Genomic DNA, 20,443 nt, shown 5'->3' with positions numbered 1-20,443 from the left:
AAAAATAGAATTAAAAAGTAAATATTCACATTTTACTTCAAAAATCATTGACTTTATTGGAAACATTTGTGTTCACATCCCTAACACTAAAAGTGGAAGGTATGACTTTTTTGAGGATAATGTTTTGTAGCCTTCTGGTAACTACTCTGACTCATAAAATTATATCCACTGTCGGATGGGGATGTTCTGAATTGTGTCAGAATGCTTTAAGGGGAAGGGAGGAAACGCTTCCCTTTATGACTAACAGAAAACCAGGCTTGCTCTGTTCCTCAAGCTTAAGGAATATGGTTGAATACAGAACAATTATTTTTTATTATAATTATAAAATATAAAAATTATAAGTTGAACACAGTGGTTCAAAATATCCCCTTCCCTTTCCTCTGTCTTCTGAGCTGAAAACCCATCAGACCTGGTAAAGGTATTCACTGTCATAGGTGATACCTTGAGCTCTGAGCTCTCTCCTGAAGGGACAAAGGTGAGCTGTATGAAAGAAGCCCTTGCTCTACACACCAGAATCTTAACCATTTGCCAAGTACCACAGAACATTTAGAGTTCGTCCCTGTTTGACACAATTCACAGGGAATTTTGACTGGATCTCAGTATCTGTAAGAGACAGAGGCTGCTGCACAATTCCTTTCCTGGAACTTCTTAAACAAGACCTAGTCAGCAGGCATTCACATCAGAATACAGGGACAGGGCCTGAGAATTGTTACTTTATGTGAATCCCTGCACAAACAGCATGCAGTGTGACAGGTCATCCCCTTCTGCTGCACTTGGACAACACTTCATGGCAGAACTGTATTTCTGGAACACAGAAGGAAATAAGCTCTAATGAATATCAGTCCCCACCTCATTCATTACATGTTCTCTCATTCTCAGCCTTTCTTCTTCCATTTCAACCATGTCATCCTCTTCATTCTTGGGATCATAAACTTTTTCTAGCTAAAATTAAGAATTAGTAAATGTTAGTTTGAAGAAAGGGCTGCTCATTCAAGTGACAGAGAATATCTGGAAAAGTAGTGTGAGACTGCTAAAAACTTAAGTTCACCATTGTTGCAATAGAGAGAGTCCGTGTGTGTGCAACTTTCCTCTTTCAGCACAGTATTTAAGCAACAAGTGAGCCTTTCTTTCCTAAGAATGAAGTTTTCAGTTAATTCATGTGGGTTGTTGCAATTCCGTGCTGTGGCTGTTACAGTAAAGTTGACCTCAGTGTGCACAGTCTGATCCTGCATTTGATTCAAAGCAGGCAGAGGTTCCATGTGGTTTCTGGAATGGGAGCTAGTAGCTTTTTTACCAGAGCATGCAGTTGACCCTGTAAGCATTTAGGATATCACAAGACAAATTGAGTGCTAAATTTAATGGTCCACTTCTCCTCTTGCACAATGCCTTTCTGAAGAGTTCCTGCTTATTTGTTTCTACTTAGCTTTCTCAGGCATTGACCTTCTCTTGCTTAGCCACAGGTAATTTTAAGGCCCCAGACTATTTGTTTTTAAACTAAAAAAACTACAAAACAGTGAGACATCTGTCAAAAAAGACTGCTCTGTATTGAGGGGGATTATGGCAAAGTATTGTTAGAAATCTCTATTTGGAAATCATGTTTCTTAAAAAAATTACACTAGTTTGAATTTATAAGCTTCTATAAATACTGTATAGCACATTTCCTCTCTGACTCATTAAATCAGAAAAAAATATTAGACTAGATGTTGACAGCCGTAGTACTGGACCTCTGAATGGGAAATTTATCTTTTTTTTCCCATAATACCAAAATATAACCTACTGAAAAAATTAAGACAAATGCCCTTCATTTTTTTATTTATTGATTCTGCAATTCCTATCTTTGGAATTGCTAGCATTACCCCTCTGGGTGGCAAAGACATGCTAATATTTGTTTTTCACAACAAGAAACCAAGGCTTAAAGAAACTAAGAGCCTGTCTACTGTTCCAGATGTACATGTGCTGCAAAGTAGCCAGACACAAAACATGAAATTTCTGTAGCCACTACCACAGCATGCTGTCCCTGAGCCAAGTCACACAAGTGTGACCCTTTTTCCCATAAGACTTGTTGATAAACATTGAATGAGCACAGCTACACATCTTCAGAACCTCAAAACCTCTACCAAGCTGCATCTAGGCAGAGCAGGAGTGCAGCTCTCTGTACTGCAATTTATACAGGTAACACCTATCCTGCAGACTAGTTATAAAATCTCAAACAAACCTGTGACAGAGAAATGCATGGGCACTAGATCTCTGATGTCTGACTCCTATTCTTCAACAACTTCATTTTGCCTGCTGATAGGTTTTGCATTTTTGTAGAACTACTAAGGATGCACAAAACTCAGCATAAATACGCTATTTTGTAGTCCAAAGTCACCAATTATACTTGGAAAAAAATACAGACATCCCCGTAACCATTTTCTGAAAGAAGTTAAGCTTCTGAATGTTTTTTTTTACCTCTTTAGTAAATAGGGCTTCTAATTCTTGCTCATCCAGGAAACCATCATTATTGACATCTACAAAAAGAAGTGTTAAAAATGCAAGTTGAGTAGGTACAGAAAGTCATACATGTAATAGACCTTCCTGAGTTAAATAAGGATCAGCACACACATCCCATGTGGATTAAAAACCTCATTTAACAAGCAACTGGTTACATAGGTTGATTTTTCTCTTTAAATTTTTATCAGGCATTGGCTGAAGTGTACTGCCATTTTTGGTTGGTTGGACAAGTCTGGAGCAATATCCCTGCTTCTTAGATTACCAAAGTGAAATAGGTCACCACAGGATTGTGCAGAGTGCAACTGCCAAAAAATATTACTGAGAACAAGTTGTTGCAATTTAACAACCAAATTTGTAATTAGATTCAGGAGCAACAAAATTTTGCAGAAAAACTTTGTTAATTGGCAGTATGACTCTCCAAAAAACCCTAAAAAATTATGTGAAAATCTATATAAATATGCAGCACTTGAGATAACTGTAAAATGACTTTTCATGATAGCAAATGCTGAGAGGAGAATACTTGATAACTAATGATCCATCTTTTATTCTACATTGTACTCTGAATATTGTTATACTACCTCAGAAATTGAAAGAGAATGCCTATTTCAAATAGATGGTATTATGCAATATTTTTGTTTAACTGCTTCTAAGTTTTTTTAAATACCAAGCTCTAAGGCAAAAGGTTGTTTCAGCTACTCGTGTTTTGGTAGGATTTGCAGAAACAAGCTAACAGAACTTTTCAGAAAATTCTTTCAAAATCTCTTTCTAGAAAGAAGAAATAAGATTTAATAACTATAATACATATTTATAAATTTTATAAACCAAGATAAAAGCTCAGACTCAAGCTACAACACTTTCCTTCATCTAAATCATCATCTTTGGGATTAGTCAAATGTATAGTTCAACCTTTTGCAACCTAGTGCCAGGCAGGATCTACTTAGGGGTACTTTATGATGAAGCATTTAACAATATCAGAATTTAAGGTTACATGATGATATAATCACATTTAAAGGAAAATATCCACTGAGATGCATCCTCATGTCTACTACGGCTACTACTTATTGTTTCTAGCTGCACATTGCTCAGAAACATAGCAGCAGGATTAGGGGGCATTTTGGTTTTTGTTTTATCAAGGGAATCTTGATAAACCTCTTCTGATGAGGCTTGGCACGTCTATGGCCATTCCAAAGATTAGGGGTGTCTGGTATTTATCTGCAGAGATGATGAGGAAGCAGGTTTTTCCTCCACCACAGACACACCTCTGAGGATTTATTCCTAGTATGTAGTGTGCAAGCAAAGTTATAGATAGGGACAGCCCTCCAAGTACCCATACTTCCCTGAGTAATCACTCCTGGTATTTGGCTGTAGGGTTTTAGGAGCAGTTAAACAAAACTGTTTTCAAATTTTAAGCTCCATTTAAAACTTTACAGGAAACTTACAAACAAGAACAAATATTTTCTCCTCTATACTATTCAGACTCATCCAAATTACTTGAGGTATAAGACTTTATCCTAGCATATCATAAACTTGTCCTCAGCAGAATGTAAAAGAAAGTAACTTCACTTGTTCATTAAATTAAAACTAAACCTCTTACCGTGCAATTTGAAAAATGTTTTGGGGTCAAATTCATTAGGATCTAGTCCATCTGCTTCTTCCCACACCTCTTTCAGTTGATCTTTGCTTCCCTATAGATAGATTGGTTAAAGAAAAACTATTCAAAAGACAATTCAGTGCAATTTTTCTGCATTACCTTTGCATTATGGTTTCTCTGAAAGGCTTTGTTTGCTGATTAGTCACATGGCAAATGGAATCAATGAAATTTTCTTTAATTCCCTTTTGGTCAGGTCTAATATATTCATTAGACAAAAAGGCCCAGGGAAAGAGAGAGTGTTCATGCATATTCTGTGGAAAGGAGCACCTGTAATAATCAGTCATGGCTACACAGACTCATCTAGAAACAACAGCTGAAGGAAGTTATATTCATTTGCCTTTTATAGAGCAAACGGTCCTGTGATGCAGTTCCTTGCAGGCCAGGCACACCATGAAGGCATCCCTACAGTTTTTAATACTGTTCTGGCTTATTCCTCACGAGTTTCAGAATTCTGTAAATAAGAATTCTGCCAGAAAATAGCATACCTGTACAGAAAAAATGGGGGTTTATATAGTGGGGTTTGTAATGCTCTCAGCACTGTGCTCATGCTCTGCTCCCATGTCAGTGAGAAGAGGCAGACGCTGAGAACAAACAAGATACACCCTTCTCTGTGTTAGCTTTTTCTCTCTGGAAAGGAAGGCTTCCACTCAGTCACATAAAAACAGACTATGGCCTTACAGGATGGTGAACTTTAGGGTGATCTCCGTGTTTTTTCTTCATCTCCTCAAATTTGGATTCTTCTCGCTTCCGCTTTTCTTCATCCAATGTTTTTAAATACTCTCTCCTCTCATGTTCTTTCATCATCTCATATTTCTTAAACTCCTCATGGCGGGTCTTATCATAGTTTTCCAGGTCACTTGTAGCCTAAAAATACAGATATATGCAGACATATGATTATGCCACATGATTATGTAATCCCTCTGACATTAAACACTGTATTGTTGAGCTCCATGAGCAAGGCTGGCCATTCTCCCATTCTCCTTTTAAATATAGGGTAGTCTAGCTGGGAGGGGTCCTTTCATGTGACAATGATGCAGAAACATCCCTGCTCTGTTATTTTCACAGAAATTAATTTACAAGGCTTCAACTGCTAGACAATTCTTGCAATTGCACAGTACTGTATAAAGGCAGAAAGGTGTCCTTTCTCATCAGTTAGTAATAAATTAAATAAGTCCCACACTAATAGTACCATTAACTCCTTGATTACTTCAGAATGAGAACATTTGTAGTTTATCCCACAGTTTATTGAAAAAAGTGCATTCATTAATAGTGGGGGTTAGTTTGCAGTACCTTAATGCAGATTAAATAAAAAATGAAACAATTATATGGAGAGAAAGGGTGAGAGTGAGGGAAGAATTTCTAACAAATACTGTATAAAGATATATCATTTTCACACAAGCCAAATGATTTTTTGGTAGTGCTTTTCAAAGTACATGTTTACACCTCATATTTTCTCTCCATGATTTACATCTTAGTTTTCACTGTACCTTTTAAAAAAACAATTCCAAACCAAAGAGCCCTTAAAATACCCATTACACTCTGTCAGTATCTTGGCTGAGAAATGAAGAGACAAAACAATAAAATATATAATAAAAGCAAGAACTGCCCTGTTGAGGATATGCATCTCCTAGCCAACCAGAATTTTCCCAGAAGTGGTGCTCAGAAATGGCAAGAAAAATTATATCTCTATAAAAAATGATTTTACAGAAAATGGACATAAAATTTTCCAAGGGTAAAAAAGTTACACAAAAATTACAGGAAGCTAGAAATATAAATTACTTTTCGATTTATTTTGAAAATGTAAAATCTGTCAAATTCTCATGTTGGGCATGCAGTGTTCTCTAAAGCATAGCTGAGATGAATGTAATTTTTGCCTTTGGGAAGTGTATTTTTCTCTAGCAGTTGAAAAAAAGCCATGCAGTGCTTAACTACATCCCTTAAAAAACAGGCACTGAAAAAAACCCCACACCTGTGACTGATAATGAATCTGCTAAACAGACACTGAATGCCATATCCAGTGTAAGCAATTTCTAATACTGGTATCTTAAATTCTACTCTGCTGTGGTTTTGCAGCTTGACATATATATAATAGAACCCAAAATTAACATGGGTAGGTTAGGGTTGATTACTTATGTAATTCTGTGAGACTCCTGTATCATCTAGAAATAGAAATCAGAAAATACACTTGGAAAAAAGTGTACCTCTATCTAAACTGTATTTAATTTAAAGACTTCCAGAAAGGTGTATTTTATTCCCAAAGTTGCTTGTACTGGCATATAAGATGACATCCCAACATTTATGGGCTCTTTAGTATAATGCACACTGACAACAGTTTTCCAGTGTGCATGGAGACAACTGACTTTTCTCTAAAAATGAAAACTGCATGTCATTTATAAAAAGTGGTATACAGGAAAGGACTTGCCTTTACCAGAGGAAAAAAGCATAATAAATAATACCCCAAATCCCCCATAGTAGTTCATATCTGGCACTCACTGCTTTGATCAGCATATCTAAGTCTTTAGGTTCGAAGGTGTCAGGATTCTGATGGTTCAGGTGCTCAAACTGCTTAAGGAGAGCCTGATGGTCTATGCCAGTGTCTGAAAGAATAAGGTACACGTGTGAAACATGAAAATAAGTTTGAAATCCAGCAAGATCAAGAAGTTAAAGTTTTTCATATGGGAGCTTGTGCCTTGTAAGTACCTGAGGCTCCCTGAGGCCTGGATAATTTTTTCACTGTTGGAGGAAACTATAACAAAATTTCTAAAGTTGTTTTTCCTGAAGGAGGTTGGCAAACTTAATGGCAATTTGCACTGCAGTCCCTCTAATGTGTCAGTGTTGCATCGCACACAGTAACTTCACATGCACAAATTAAGGCTTGTGATTCAGCAAGGAAAAGTACAATCAATTTGAGCTACATAAATTAAGAAAAATATTTTATTCTCTTTTATATAAATGAGATAGCTGAAGTTGTGATGTATCAAAGCTAACAACTTGAATATTTTCCTGAAATGGGAAAAATCCAACTCTTCTACTGCCCTGTACAATTTACAAATGACTTAGATCTGGCCAAAGTTTTATGTACAATATGGTATAAAAGTATAACAAATCAGAGAAGCAGATATTCAGACTTCATTTGTGGAAAAAGGGAAGTGCAAGACAGTGGAAAGTCGGGTCCTCTGTCTAACAGCTGAAAGCGTTTTTCTCTTCCTTGTAACAGGGGTGATACCCAACAGCATCAATACACAAAGAACCAACTATTGAACACATTTCTACCTCAGGCTTTTCTACCTGTTACCATGGCTTCTGAATGCTAATGCTAGATAGTAATGCTCTCTTAAGAAGCACACACTTTGATATGTTAAGTACAACAATTGTGAAAAGCTTTTACTAGATGGCTTCGCAAAGAATATTTTATTTGTTAAAAAAAACATTGAAAAAACCCACAATTTCAAAACTGTCTGTTTTACATGGAATGCTGTGTTTGTATTATCACAAAACAGCAAACACTGGCCAGGGCAGATTTCAGCCATCATTCCTCCTTGGTGAGATCATGATTTCTGTTGAAATATATGTGCCTTTGCCTGGTTTTGAAACATTTTTACAAGTGTAGACTTAAGAAAAACAAACAAACAACAAAACCCCAGCCCCCAAACCAATTTCCCTCCATTTCTTATACTTAGGGGAAAAGGTTAATTTGATTTGTCAATATTTACTTGCCACATTACTGTATTATCTGAGATCCAACCCCTAGCATTCTTCTGTCCTGTACTGATCAGTCTAGTAGGATCTTGGTGAAAATATTTAAAAACACATCTGGATGAAGAACTGAATATATGCAGAATATAATCTCAGATTTGTTTGGGATTTCTTTTTATAAACCTGATCCATCTGAGAGGGAAGAAAACATGGGAATTTGTATGCTTTTTTTTTCTTTTTTTAGATCAGACAGAAGACTAAGCTATTAAGTGGTATTCTAGGGCAAAGATTACCAGAACAAATAAAAGGAAATCAAACTGTTCTGCCTGCTGTTATTACAGAATGCTCTTGGTACCTATTCTAAGATGTTGTCTAGGCATGTGGATGCAGCTGTAGTTTGTAGGTAATCTGGCCATACTTTTGTATATGATGCAAAGTACTCATGGGCAAAGCTGGCTATAAACTTTACAAAATGTTTTCACATCTTAGTAGTCACCTGAATATTCTGAACTGCAATAATCTGTTCCTAAATTTAAGATCTCACACTTATTTGGTAACAGATCTGAGCTGCTGGGGGGAATTATTTTTCTAAAGCACATTCCGTTAGTTACTATTGATTTATGACAGTAGAGGGGGCTAGAAGTAATCAGTCCATCAAACTTCAAAATACACAAAATTACTGTGTACACAACCAGTAAGTGCTGTCAGCTGGTTCACTGTGAATGTCACCAGGATGTCACTGGACTGCTTGTCTGCAATAGGAGCAACATCCCCATAAACACTTATTTGCACTTGCACACTTCTTCAGTCTATTTGCCACCTCTAAATTTGGCTTAGCCTGGATCTTCATTCTCCAAGATCTTCATTCTTGGAGTATTTTAATTTGATACATTATGGATTCAATTCCATGGGATCCTTCCCCATGACTTGCAAAGATTTTTAATAATAAAATAATCGGCGTAGGCAAATTGAGACTTTTTTTTATAAAGAGTTTCTTTGTGAAAACACCATTTCAGAAACAAGATTATGGAGTCCATCATTAGGATCTTTGTTTATGAGCAACTAAATCTCTTTAAAAAGAAACCACTAATAAGAAATTTACAGAATTAGTTCTAAATGCATACTTTAAAAGTTCTTCAGTGATAAGAAATAAAAAGGGATAGTGCCTTTTCCCACACAAACATGCAGCAACTAGAATAATTAGAAACTTGTATACTTTATTCACTAAAAGAAACTGCTTGAGTTTGTAAAATTTCACTAGAAATTAAGCAAATGAGCAAATGCTATGGAGAATTTTTTCACTCCGAACATTTTTCCTTATTCAGGAGCTTAAAACTGACTCCAAAATAAGAAAAACAGTCCTCTGAATATAAATGTTTAATGTTTGCTTTAAATCTGTACAATAACTCTAACTAGTGGAAAGGGGGCTAAAAGACGACAAAGAGGAAAACTTTCATGTTAACTGACTGTCCAATAATAAATTTTCTACCCTGCAAAGTCATGAAACACTGTCGTGTTCTTAAACACAGTCCTACTATGTTACTGCTCTCAGTGAGTAATTGCGAATTGATGCATCACAAAATAGAAAAGAAGTTGAAAAACAGTTAGAAGCATCTAGCAAATTTATTTATAAGTATCTAATGTATTTATTTATAAATAACTGAACTTGTTTCTGTCAGTGAAAAATCCACTGACAGGAAGAAGTTTAGGTATTTATAAAACACAGATGGCTCTTCTCTTATCCCCAGTTTCCTATAAAGACAGGTCTTCACTGGCCCTAGGCCAGCTCAGAAAGGACACTCACTTTCACCTTAGTTATTATTGTTGACAACAAAGCACAACTAATAGACTTTGGCATTTCTCCAACAAAATTGCCCCAAAACTCACCTCGGTAAATTTTGTATTCTTACCTTGAACAGAATCCATTTTAGCTTTAATTAACATTCTTAATCTTGCCACCTCTTGTCTTTTTAGTTCATCCAGCCGTGTTCTCACATGGTGGCTGACTAAATCAAGCTCTCTGCTTAGCTTTCCGCTCTGTTGGAAAACAAAAGTTATGTATAAAAACTAGAAGAAAGTAGTTTTTAGGATTAGACATGAGCTGCAAGACAGCAGACTAGTGGCAGTCTTTGGCAATACTGTAGCACTCACTGTAAGAATCTCAGTATTTTTCCAAAGAGCAGATTCAAAATTTTTATACCTATGGTTTTAGAAACAGAAAGGAATCCTAAAAGCTTTCTGAAAAGAGAATTTCTGTCTTGCTCCTCCAAAGAGCAAAACCATAACCTTGAAGGAGCAATGCCTAATAATGTTTGTGACAAGTTTCTTGATCAAATGTTCTCAACTTAGTTCATGAGAATTGTGAGAAACACACAAACTGCTGTGTTCTTCATCCCCTCGATGAGGGCTGTAAGACTTCAGGGAAAGTACAAGCACGGCAACAGCCACCAATGTGTATTCAAGAACCTTGAAATGAACAGCAATATTCAAGGGTTACACTAGATGGAGCACAGAAGAAGCTGAAAGCTGCCAATGCCAACACGAGGGATTAAAGGAAACACAAAAGGCAGGATGTCCTCTTTAAGTCTTGTCACTTTAGACTGTTTCCTACCCATCCCTTGCCGAATTTTGTAAAGGGGGAATGCAGAACAGCCACCACCTAGAGCCAGGAACCAAAGAGTAAAAGACAACAGCGTGAGGAGGTTTTGCACAGAGTGCTATGTGGATTGGCACAAAAGACAGGACAGCAGCAGAGAAATCCAGAGGTCTGGTTTATTCCTATATACACTGACTTTACTTCTAGCACAACTCCTCAATATCCCCAGATGTTAAAATCTGTCTTGTAATTCTTTTCCACGTCATCATATACCTTTGTGAATTACTATCTTAGTCTCAGAAAGCAAATATACCTCTGTGTTCAAAACAGCATTCCAAGTTACTCAGCAGGCAACTACACATGAAAGCTACAACTGCAGCTGTTTTGATGTACATGAAGGTTCACCTATGTGCATAAAGTCTGAAACTAGCTTTTTAGGAGATAGGCAGCAGGCAGAAACTGTACATTCCAGTGTATGTTGTTGCTAGAGTTTCTTATGATTTGGAATATTCTTTAACAAACAGAAGTTCTGCTGTCCCTTGGCTACAAACAAATATCTAGTAAAATACTTATTTAAATAAAAATTACATTTAAGCTCACAAAAATTGAGAGGAGTATGGAAAAAAAAGGTAGAAAGAATACAACATACATGGCTCAAGATGATGGATTTAATTAACCTTGATTTAACTCTTTTTTTCGAACCTACCTTTATTTCCTCTATGTCAGCAGTCTGGAGTTTCTCCCTGAAATGTTTATCAGTTTCCAAGACATCTATCACTTGCCTGAGATATTCATCATAATAAAGTCCTGTATCCTTCAAAAAAACCCAAAAAGCGAAATTGAAAAAAGAATATACTGCCAAACATTTAGCCCTGTTTTAATACAATTATTGAACTGACACTCTAATCTCAGCAACACAGGCATTATGCTGTCTTACATATCTTTGTTTTTTCCTATTTGCATCACTGCCCAATAGCAACTTCTGATTCATTTGTTTCAGCAACTGACAAGAGGAGAAAATTGTTAAGGAACCCATGTAATACACAAGCATCTGTCCTGTTAATATAGTGAGGCTTTTTTAAATCAGTGCAATTCATTCATTACTGTTCTATTTGAAACACGGAATTAGAATCACCAAGCAGAATTTCCTAGGCCACCACCCAGTCCTTAGAAATAAGTCTGTGGAACAGTAAATTCTTCCTACTGTAAGCTGGGGAATCCCTTCCACAAGCCACCTCACCTTTAGCAGCTCACTGAAAAAAAATGGAAGAACAAATTTAAGCAGAACCTCCCCGTAGTAGATGGCAGACCCTGTGACAATCCTGGCCAACATTAGTTTCCTTCCTGCAAGTAACTGCAGTAAAGAACATGTAAATTTCAGAAAGGGAGTTTCCTACCCCCAGATTACTGACAATTAGGAAAAACGCTTGGCAGATAAATTTCTTTACACTTACTGGATTTTCTACCTTCTCTCCTTCTACGTGGCCTTCTCCTTTGACTTTTGTCTTATCTATGTCTATAGGTACAGCTTCCAAGGCCATTATGAGACATGTCATCAGCAAAAGACACTGCTGGGGCAGGACAGATAACCACTTCATCTGAAATGAGACCAAGTCACAAAAATTAATATAAATGATGTTAGCATACTGTACTGATTAGAATTTGTTGACATTCCTACACAGATACCTGTAATAACCCCCTTTCCACATGATGTTCTGCTCTTCAAGGAACACTAAATCCCAAATACTTAAATACTGCTTTAATTTTTAAAGGCCATTATTATGCAGATGTACTTCCTCAGATTAGAGTTGTGTGCCAAACCTAAGTTGTACTGTAAATGCTAGGAGATTTGGAGCATGTGGAGGTATTATCAATAACAGGTGGGAACACCTGTTTAGGATGTCCAAGTCTCACATAACTAATATTGACATTCCTACTCTGATCATGTCTTTGCTGAATTTACTGACAAACTCCTAAAGACAATCATCGACACTGAATCAGATCTTAGTGTAGTAATGCCAGTGGTTTCTATGTTTCAGTAATGGAGTAGTTTGCCTAATTTGGAGTCAAGATTCCTTCCAAAATTTATTTGCAGGAATATTATTTTACAGTCCATGTTATATTCGTATTTCAGGTTGACAGACATTAGTGAAAAGAGTATTGCTGAGGCTGGGGCTTTATTCAGCCAGTCTCTTCTAGACTTTGTTGTCTTATATGGATCTAATTCACACATAGTTTGATGAACATTGAGCACTCTGAGTTCTTGACCTCTGTCTTCTTTCCCTCCATCAAATCTGATTGAAAATAGCTCAATTCAGCCAGAAACTGATAAGATGGAATACTTAAATGGTGTGAATATCAAAATCCAGCTAAAAGAAGTAATGATGGTGATCCAGCATCTGACAGCAAGGTCAGGCTCTTGAGACAATCTGGCCAGTTCAGCCTGTGACACTCCACAGTCTCTGGATAATATATAAAAAGTTTGAGCAAACTCCAGTGCTACATTAGTAACATAATTCACTTTCTGGAACATGAAACTTGCCAGTCAAAGACTGTCTAAAATTAGCTTAGGTATGCCAAAGAAAAGGACATAACATTCAAGAAATATGCAGTCAAATCAAAAGTATACCTGCTACAAGGCAAATTTCTGTACAAGGGCTTTAGCTGGTCATGCAAGTAGTTCTGTCAAAAGTACTTATGTCCACCAGCAACAAACCTCTTTTTAGGGGGAGGGGAGAGGGACAAACTGTAATTACAGTGTCAGTGCCAGTTTCTCTGACTACATGATCTGGTACTTGACAGTGAAACATTGCTTTTGCTTGGATTTACTACAGCAATAAATACACATAATGTTACGTATTCAATATTAAGCATTGCTGACACCCTTTATTCACCCTTATGAAACTGCTAGGAAAATAAAAGCACTCTTATAACAAAAAAAAAAAAAAATAGAAGAGGCATACAAGATGTGCAGAGATACTCTTTCTTTTGTTAGGGATGAGGAAATAGCTGGAGATAAAAATATATTCACTTATCCATCTATTGTTTTATATGTCAAAGGTTCAAGAATTACAACAATTCCCTGAAACTGTTTTTTCTTAATCACATCTTCAGCAGAAGGAGCCTAAATGGATTATGCTCCACAAATACCTGTTACTTTCATTTAAAAAATTACTAACATCTGCTCATTCCCAGATGGGATAGCAGGAGGTATTGTTGCTGCCATATTGAGCACATGAGATTCAGCATCAGCACTACTGTCAGATCCACAACAAGTCTGATTAGCTTTGCCTAGGTTATGACTTTATAACAAGCACACAAACACAAAGAAATCCAGACCCAGACCGATTCACTGGAACTGGTAAGGTAATTTCTATACTTCTACACAAGCTGTTGGCTTGCAGGGACTTACAGAGCTGATGAGTGAAGGAGTTATTTATTCACTATTGCTTTTAAAGATGCCAAAGTTCCAGTACTTTGGACGGTTTTAATTACAGAGTATTGTATAAATGCTGGGCCTAGGTTTGTTAATTTCAACAGGATTTATTCCCAGGAAATGATAATAACTAACAAATACTAGGTTTTCAAGTCTCCTACTCTTGATGTAGATGCCAAGACTGAGTATTTCTGAGTACCAACTGGATAACTTCTGTAAATCAAATTGCCAAGTTAATAGACTTGCCCAGAAGTCTCAGGCCAGGCCAGGCTACAAGGGCAGATCAACAACGCTGTTGGAAAGTCCCAAACTAGAGCCATCAGTTGAGTCTGTATCCATTAGTAGCACAGCTCATTTTATGTATGGATAACAATAGTAAGTTAATATGTCTTATGCAGGCCCTCAGTTCTTTCAGCTGGCAGACAACCATCACCCTACTGTCACTTAATTTCTTCTGTCTTGCATGGACAAGATCAATTGATTTTGACCTCTTTTTTCTGAAAGTAGATTGACTCTGACACCAGACATTGCATTCTCTGAACACTGATGCTTGTTATTTTATCCTTACCAAGGCATGCTGAAGTACCTGTCAACATACAAACACAGCTAGATCACCACATGGGCTTTAATACAATGAATGGGAAGTTGAAATGGCTTAACTTGAGCAGCAGGTTGCACAGAAATAGAAAACAGTGTTTCTGTAACAGACTACCTACAACATGATAAGTATGGCATGTAGTTGCACAGATAACACATGTTGTGTAAACCATCTCCTCTCTGAACCTGTCATCCATTTATGTCATTCAATTACCCCCTTAGTTTTTGTATTGGAAAAGATGTAAACAATTTATTCTTAATTACCATTTCTGTATAATAGCTCTCCAAGAGCAATCAGACATCAGCCTTAAGAGTGCAAGCTTACCTATGGATTCCTTTTACAAAAGCTTTTCCAAACCTTTGATCATGCTTGTTACTCTTCCCTGAATCTTTGCCAGTCCTTTAATGTCTGATTTGAAATAGGACCTTGGGTGGCCTAGGCTATGCTACAGATTTTATTGGAGCACTGTTTCTTAACAAAAAAGTTTATAAACTCTATAGGTAGGACTAAGAATATTTGCAAGGTGATGGTTCCCTTTCAAAGCAGACTGAGACACAGTTGTGAGGAAGCCACTGTACTTTTCAGATGAAAGAAAATAGGAAAAAAAAGTAAAAGTGAAGGCAAACAATTTAGTATCTGTCAACTATGTGTATTTAGAAAATCAATAGGAGATAACTGAACCTCAAAATCCACTTCGAAAGATTCTGGATGAGCAGCCTGGGTAATAAATTCAGTAGACACAGAGCACCACAGCCAAAAAGAGGTGCAGGAAAAACAAAAATCCACCTTGCTGAAATTCTTGAAGAGCATGAATGGGGCAGTCTAGTAAATCGTAAGTTAAAGGCCATAAGCATGTATGAAGTATAGGCAATGCATATGAAACAAAACTAATAAAACTCAAAATATTTATAAAGTATGTGAGTATAATAAATATATATACTCAGCATTTTTAGAATCATTTTTAAAAGCTTATGTATATTTGAAGTATTCCTTTTTAAAAAAATAATAGCCTTCTGATAATGCTAAAAATTTGGACCCCAATAGATGGATATTTTTCCAACCAAACTATTTTCATATATACAAAATTACAGTAATAAAAGTAGACCACTCTAGTTATGTAAGATGTATAAACAGTGTTTTAGAAAATCATTATGTGGCTATAAAATGAGCATGCTCATTTCAGGTAAGACCAACAGGTGAGATGCAGTGAGATGAAGAGAAGCCAGAAACTCAGGTGCTCACCATTGTTCTGGTGTTGACTCATTCTTTGCCTAAGGCAAGTACTAAAGCCAACACTCTCAACAATGACACCCAGCCTTTGATCCATTTTAAAGACATAACTAATCTCTTTAAAGCTCCTGACCCACAATTTCTAGTAACATGAACAGTTGTGGAGACACAGACTCCTGGTTTAGGCTGCAGGGGGACACACTTAAATTTTTAAGACTTTTTCCCCTTACAACTCAGGAAACCTGATATATAAAATGTCCGCGCTCAATGAAACAACTGAGATAAAAGTAACTGTGTTGGTCTGCCAAACCTCATATGAGGGAGCACTGCTCACCACCAAATTTAGGATGGGCAACTGGAGCTGTATCATCCTTAACTACCTCTGCAGTAGAATCAACAGAACTTATCTATCAAAAGCCCTAATCAAAGTGCCATTGGGTCTGCTGACTCTGTGAAATATATGCTCATGGGCAATTTGGGTTTCCTTGCAAATACCAACCTTTGTAATTACATGCTGTCATACATTATGGGAAATACTGGATGATATCACAATATGTTCTTCATATCTATTTGATGTAATAGGCTGCTCAGGAAAGATTACATCAGGCAGTTTCGGCTCAGGTTTTGCATAGGGTGTTTTTACTGTAGCTTTTTTGATAAAACAGGCTAAAAATTTCACACATACCAGGAAGAATTAAAAGCAAAGGAGTCCAAAATGAATAAGTAAAAAATATCTCTATCATTGCAGCTGACTTTGCAAACTACTATGCCTACCACAGGATTTCCCACAGTATTTTGAGGAACCCAACTGTCATGTAACAAGTAAATTGGAAATACATTTATTATAATAAAAAATAATTACCTAGTGAATACGGAGTTATTGTATTTAGGTATCTATTAGTCCAAGACTACAGTCATCAAAATTGCCTTAAGAAAAGCAGGTGACTAAGATTTGCATCAACTTTTAGAGTGTGACAGTCACAAGTGAGTCACTGAGCACATTCTACTCTGACCTGTATTAGAAACCAGGCCCATTGCAAATTCTAACATTAATCAGCTGCCAGAAAAAACCCCCAGCATGATACTCAAATTCAGCAGCTAGAGAGAAGAGTGAGAAAAGGTAGGATGAGAGGAAAATTGGGGTTCCAGTTTTTGTTCCACTAAGCACTTTACTATTAAGAGTTCATTCCACTCTCAGCCTGCTACCAGCTACCTCCAAGAGTTCTGGACTTCTGAGAAACCCATTCCGGGATGCCCATCCCTTCCCAGGTATTTTGAGTGCATCCATGTGTCTGACCCAGGAATGTGGTTTCCTCTGTACAAGAGCCACCAAGTCAACAGTCAATCCTGGTGCTGCAGAAGAGAAGCAGTTGTCAATTTGCTCGTTGCCATAAGTGGTACATAAAGCACAGCAGACACGCTCCTGCCCTGCCATGGGGAATGTTATTATTACTATTCTTCCTACTCCTGTACAGTTTAATGCAATTATGGATCTGCCCAGCTAACTAGTTACTTTCTTAAAGACAGATGGAGAGAGTTAATGTTACAACTGTCATCTGGAAAGTAAGTGATTTTAGTCAAAGACAGGTAGCCCACCTAGATGAAAAGGTACCACAACTGTAATCTGCTGGTATCAGAAATCAATCTCATCTTTCCAATAAGGACGAACCAACATTTCTACCTGTAATACATAAAGAGAACTAATCATAAAAGCAGTGCTCTAGAACTGACAAATACTGTAGTTTATAAACAAGGGCAATATCATAAGCTTTTGGGGAAAAGGAAAAATAAAAACTTCTCCGACTATAAAGTATTTTAAAAAACAGACCGAGAGCCAAAAGAATGAGACAGTCAGCAGAAAACAGAGACACCAATGTACTTGCATGAAGAGAAAAATACAATTGAAAAAGGAAAGCAGCAGGCTGTCTGCCAGCAATCTTGATCTTGATCCTACTAAAGTTAATCACAAATTCCTATCAACTTCAGTGGAATAAGATCGAACATTTGAATTATAAAGAGCTACAGGCTTTGAAAGGTAACTACAAAATGCTGCTTCTAAAGTTTGTTCTAGCAATATTAACACAAGCTGCTGAACATAGCATTAGCACACCTGTTTTATATGGCTGCCAGGTGTCACTAGTACAAACCCCAAAATTTACTTTTCATTAACACCTATTGCCCAGACAATAACATAATTTTGGTACTGACATCTCCATCACCTTCCTAAAACATATTTGTGCTTTGCAAAGAAGTAACACTCCATGCCAAATTTTCTAAAATTGATATGCAAAACCATATAGTGATACCAGGGTGCATAGGTAGAAGCTCAGTGAGGTGAGTGATTATGAAGCAAGAATAGTGTAACATTGTAAATGTCATATTGCACACTTGCACTTGGCAAAGCCATGTGTGTACCATGGTGGGCAATGAAAACATAAATCCAGACTGACATAATGCACAAATAAGCCTACCTATTAAAAAAATATTACATATGCCTGCTATATCTGATATGGAAGTAATTAAACCTGTGTGAGACACAGTGCAGACGCACAGGATGACAGCAATGTTCTCTGTGGTCATGTACTGTGACTTCCTATTTTTATGCTGTAATTCAGAGAAATGAACAATCTTCATAGGCAGTGCTGAATAAAAAAAAAAAAAAAAAAAAAAAAGCCCAAACAGGAAACAGATAAAATAGATCTACTGATTTTCATCTGTCTAAGAATATTCTAACCTCAGTACTAGAATGAGATCTGAGCTATGTAATGTACTCCTTCAGCAGGCTGAGCCAGCAATGTAGCACCTTGAATCTGTTTTCACCTCTCTGAAAGAGTGATATACCTGCCTATATATCACAGTTTAAACAGGGAATGGTTATAGATACATGGGCTTCTCCTTTTCTTTAAAAATTATTTGCAAATATGTAAACTGTTGGAAATTAGGCAGAAACAGATTATTCTTCTGCCATATTTTCTGTTTGGAAACATGAGTGTTAGTTCCTCTCACACAGACACTGTAAGCTATCATACCTTAAGAAAGGACAGTCAATGAATCAATAGTTAATGCATTTTCTTCACACTGTTTGTCTAATGAGTTAATCTGGCATTAGCACAGATGAAATGTAGCAATAATTTTGAGAAGCAAGTGGAAAAACCTGTTTCTGCTCACAATGTTAAGCTAAACCTCCGGCTGTGGTGAAGGTGTCTCTTCACCAGGTCATCAGTCTATAGATCCAGGTTGCTCACTAAAGACATGAGCAGCAAATGGTATGAAAAGGGAAATGGCTACAAGCTGCAGTAGTTTTCCCTTTACAAGTTAACACTCAAAATACAGAAACACCTGCCTACTTCCCTTCCCAAACTCATCCTTTAATAAGTTAATATGCAAGCTATTAACTATTACAAGCTAGCTATTATTGCTATATAATTATATAGAGTATTTCATTATCCTTCAAGTATTATTTTCTCTTCTGTCAAAGTTGTCTACTAACACTATGATTCAGATGTTGCTTTTTTTTTTTTGTCTAGCCAATATCCAACAGGTTTCACACTGGACATGGTGTCCTAATCTTTTGTTTAAGCACATCCCACTCAGTTCTCTGCACCAGGAGACATTCCTTACTTTTTCAAAGAAGCATTTTGATCTTGCATGTAAATAGTTTCATATAAAACAGTACCATATAAGTACATAAAGGCAGCAAAATCCTTTTTTCTCATCCTGTTTACTTTGCTTAAATTCTTTTCTTTTGAACTGGAATTGTTGTATTTTTTCACTGCACTTCAGTTGCTTCATTCTCTTTACAGCTAAAAGCTGGCTGATGATATGGCTTCTTTTTTCAGCTTCCCAGAAAAGAGAGCATGCCTTGACCATGCCCAGTACAACGTTTGCTGACAGAACCTCCCTTTAAAAAATGCACTTCAGCTGCTTTATTAAATGAGTCACCCAAATGCTGGGGGATACTATATAGCAATACAAACTATGACTATATAAACTGATGTAAGATAATATCATGAAACAATACAACTGTATGTCCAAAACCAAAGTGGCATAGAACCAAAATGTACATCTGCTGCTACATGTGCTTAGCTCTGTGGTAAGTAAAGTCTGAAAACTATTTTTCTTCTTGTTGCAGTGTTAACTGTTTATTATTTAAATACCTGTGTGCGCACACACAAATACACATAGACATTTATAATAGCACCTGCCTCCAAGGAACTTCCCTATCCTTGCTTCAAAAAAACCAAAACATCAGTGTCTACAAAGCTGCCTTACTAACTGAAGAATGATGAAATACTAGTTCTTGTTCCTCAAAGCAACTTGCTTGATTTTATCAATTCTTTCCAATAAAGTTGGCTCAGAAAAAGATTTATGAAGCCATTAGTCAAGCAGAAGCTTGTACTGAATTCAATACATACTTGATAAAAATCTTATCAACTTTAAAAGCAAATAAAAAAATATAAATTACTGGTAGAAATACAGCTTCCTGCACTATAGTTTCAGTTCCCACACAGAACATAATACAACGGCACACCTGGAATGTCACAAATTCCTTTTTCATAAATGCAAATGGCAATTTTGTCACTGATGTAAAACGAACCTCAAATATGCTACTACATGCAACCAATGTATTGGCTCAAGCTCTATCTCCAATCAAAAAGTATTTCAATTATTCTAACAATATGCATTTTGCTCTAGTCAACAACAAATGACGATGTTAAAGTAAACCTTGAATGCCCCAGGAGT

At 36.6% G+C, this 20,443-nt stretch overlaps 1 protein-coding gene across 3 annotated transcripts in view; it reads right to left on the bottom strand.

Moving 5' to 3' along the window:
* The window catches only part of NUCB2 (nucleobindin 2), a 29,455-nt gene that overhangs the window by 5,847 nt on the left and 3,165 nt on the right, over positions 1 to 20,443 (bottom strand). For 2 of the 3 annotated variants that reach the window (XM_032690408.1, XM_032690406.1), the window contains 8 exons: positions 11,891 to 12,034; positions 11,143 to 11,262; positions 9,751 to 9,877; positions 6,638 to 6,741; positions 4,823 to 5,008; positions 4,088 to 4,178; positions 2,452 to 2,510; positions 850 to 942 (listed from right to left, as the gene is read on the bottom strand). In XM_032690408.1, coding sequence (XP_032546299.1) covers positions 850 to 942; positions 2,452 to 2,510; positions 4,088 to 4,178; positions 4,823 to 5,008; positions 6,638 to 6,741; positions 9,751 to 9,877; positions 11,143 to 11,262; positions 11,891 to 12,034 — 924 coding nt within the window. Of the gene's footprint in view, positions 1 to 849; positions 943 to 2,451; positions 2,511 to 4,087; positions 4,179 to 4,822; positions 5,009 to 6,637; positions 6,742 to 9,750; positions 9,878 to 11,142; positions 11,263 to 11,890; positions 12,035 to 20,443 lie in introns of those variants that run through there. The other variant, XM_032690407.1, reaches the window with a different exon arrangement.

The sequence above is a fragment of the Chiroxiphia lanceolata genome, chromosome 6 (genome assembly GCF_009829145.1).
Source record: "Chiroxiphia lanceolata isolate bChiLan1 chromosome 6, bChiLan1.pri, whole genome shotgun sequence".
NCBI lineage: Eukaryota > Metazoa > Chordata > Aves > Passeriformes > Pipridae > Chiroxiphia > Chiroxiphia lanceolata.
This window is presented reverse-complemented; position numbering and strand designations above follow the sequence as displayed.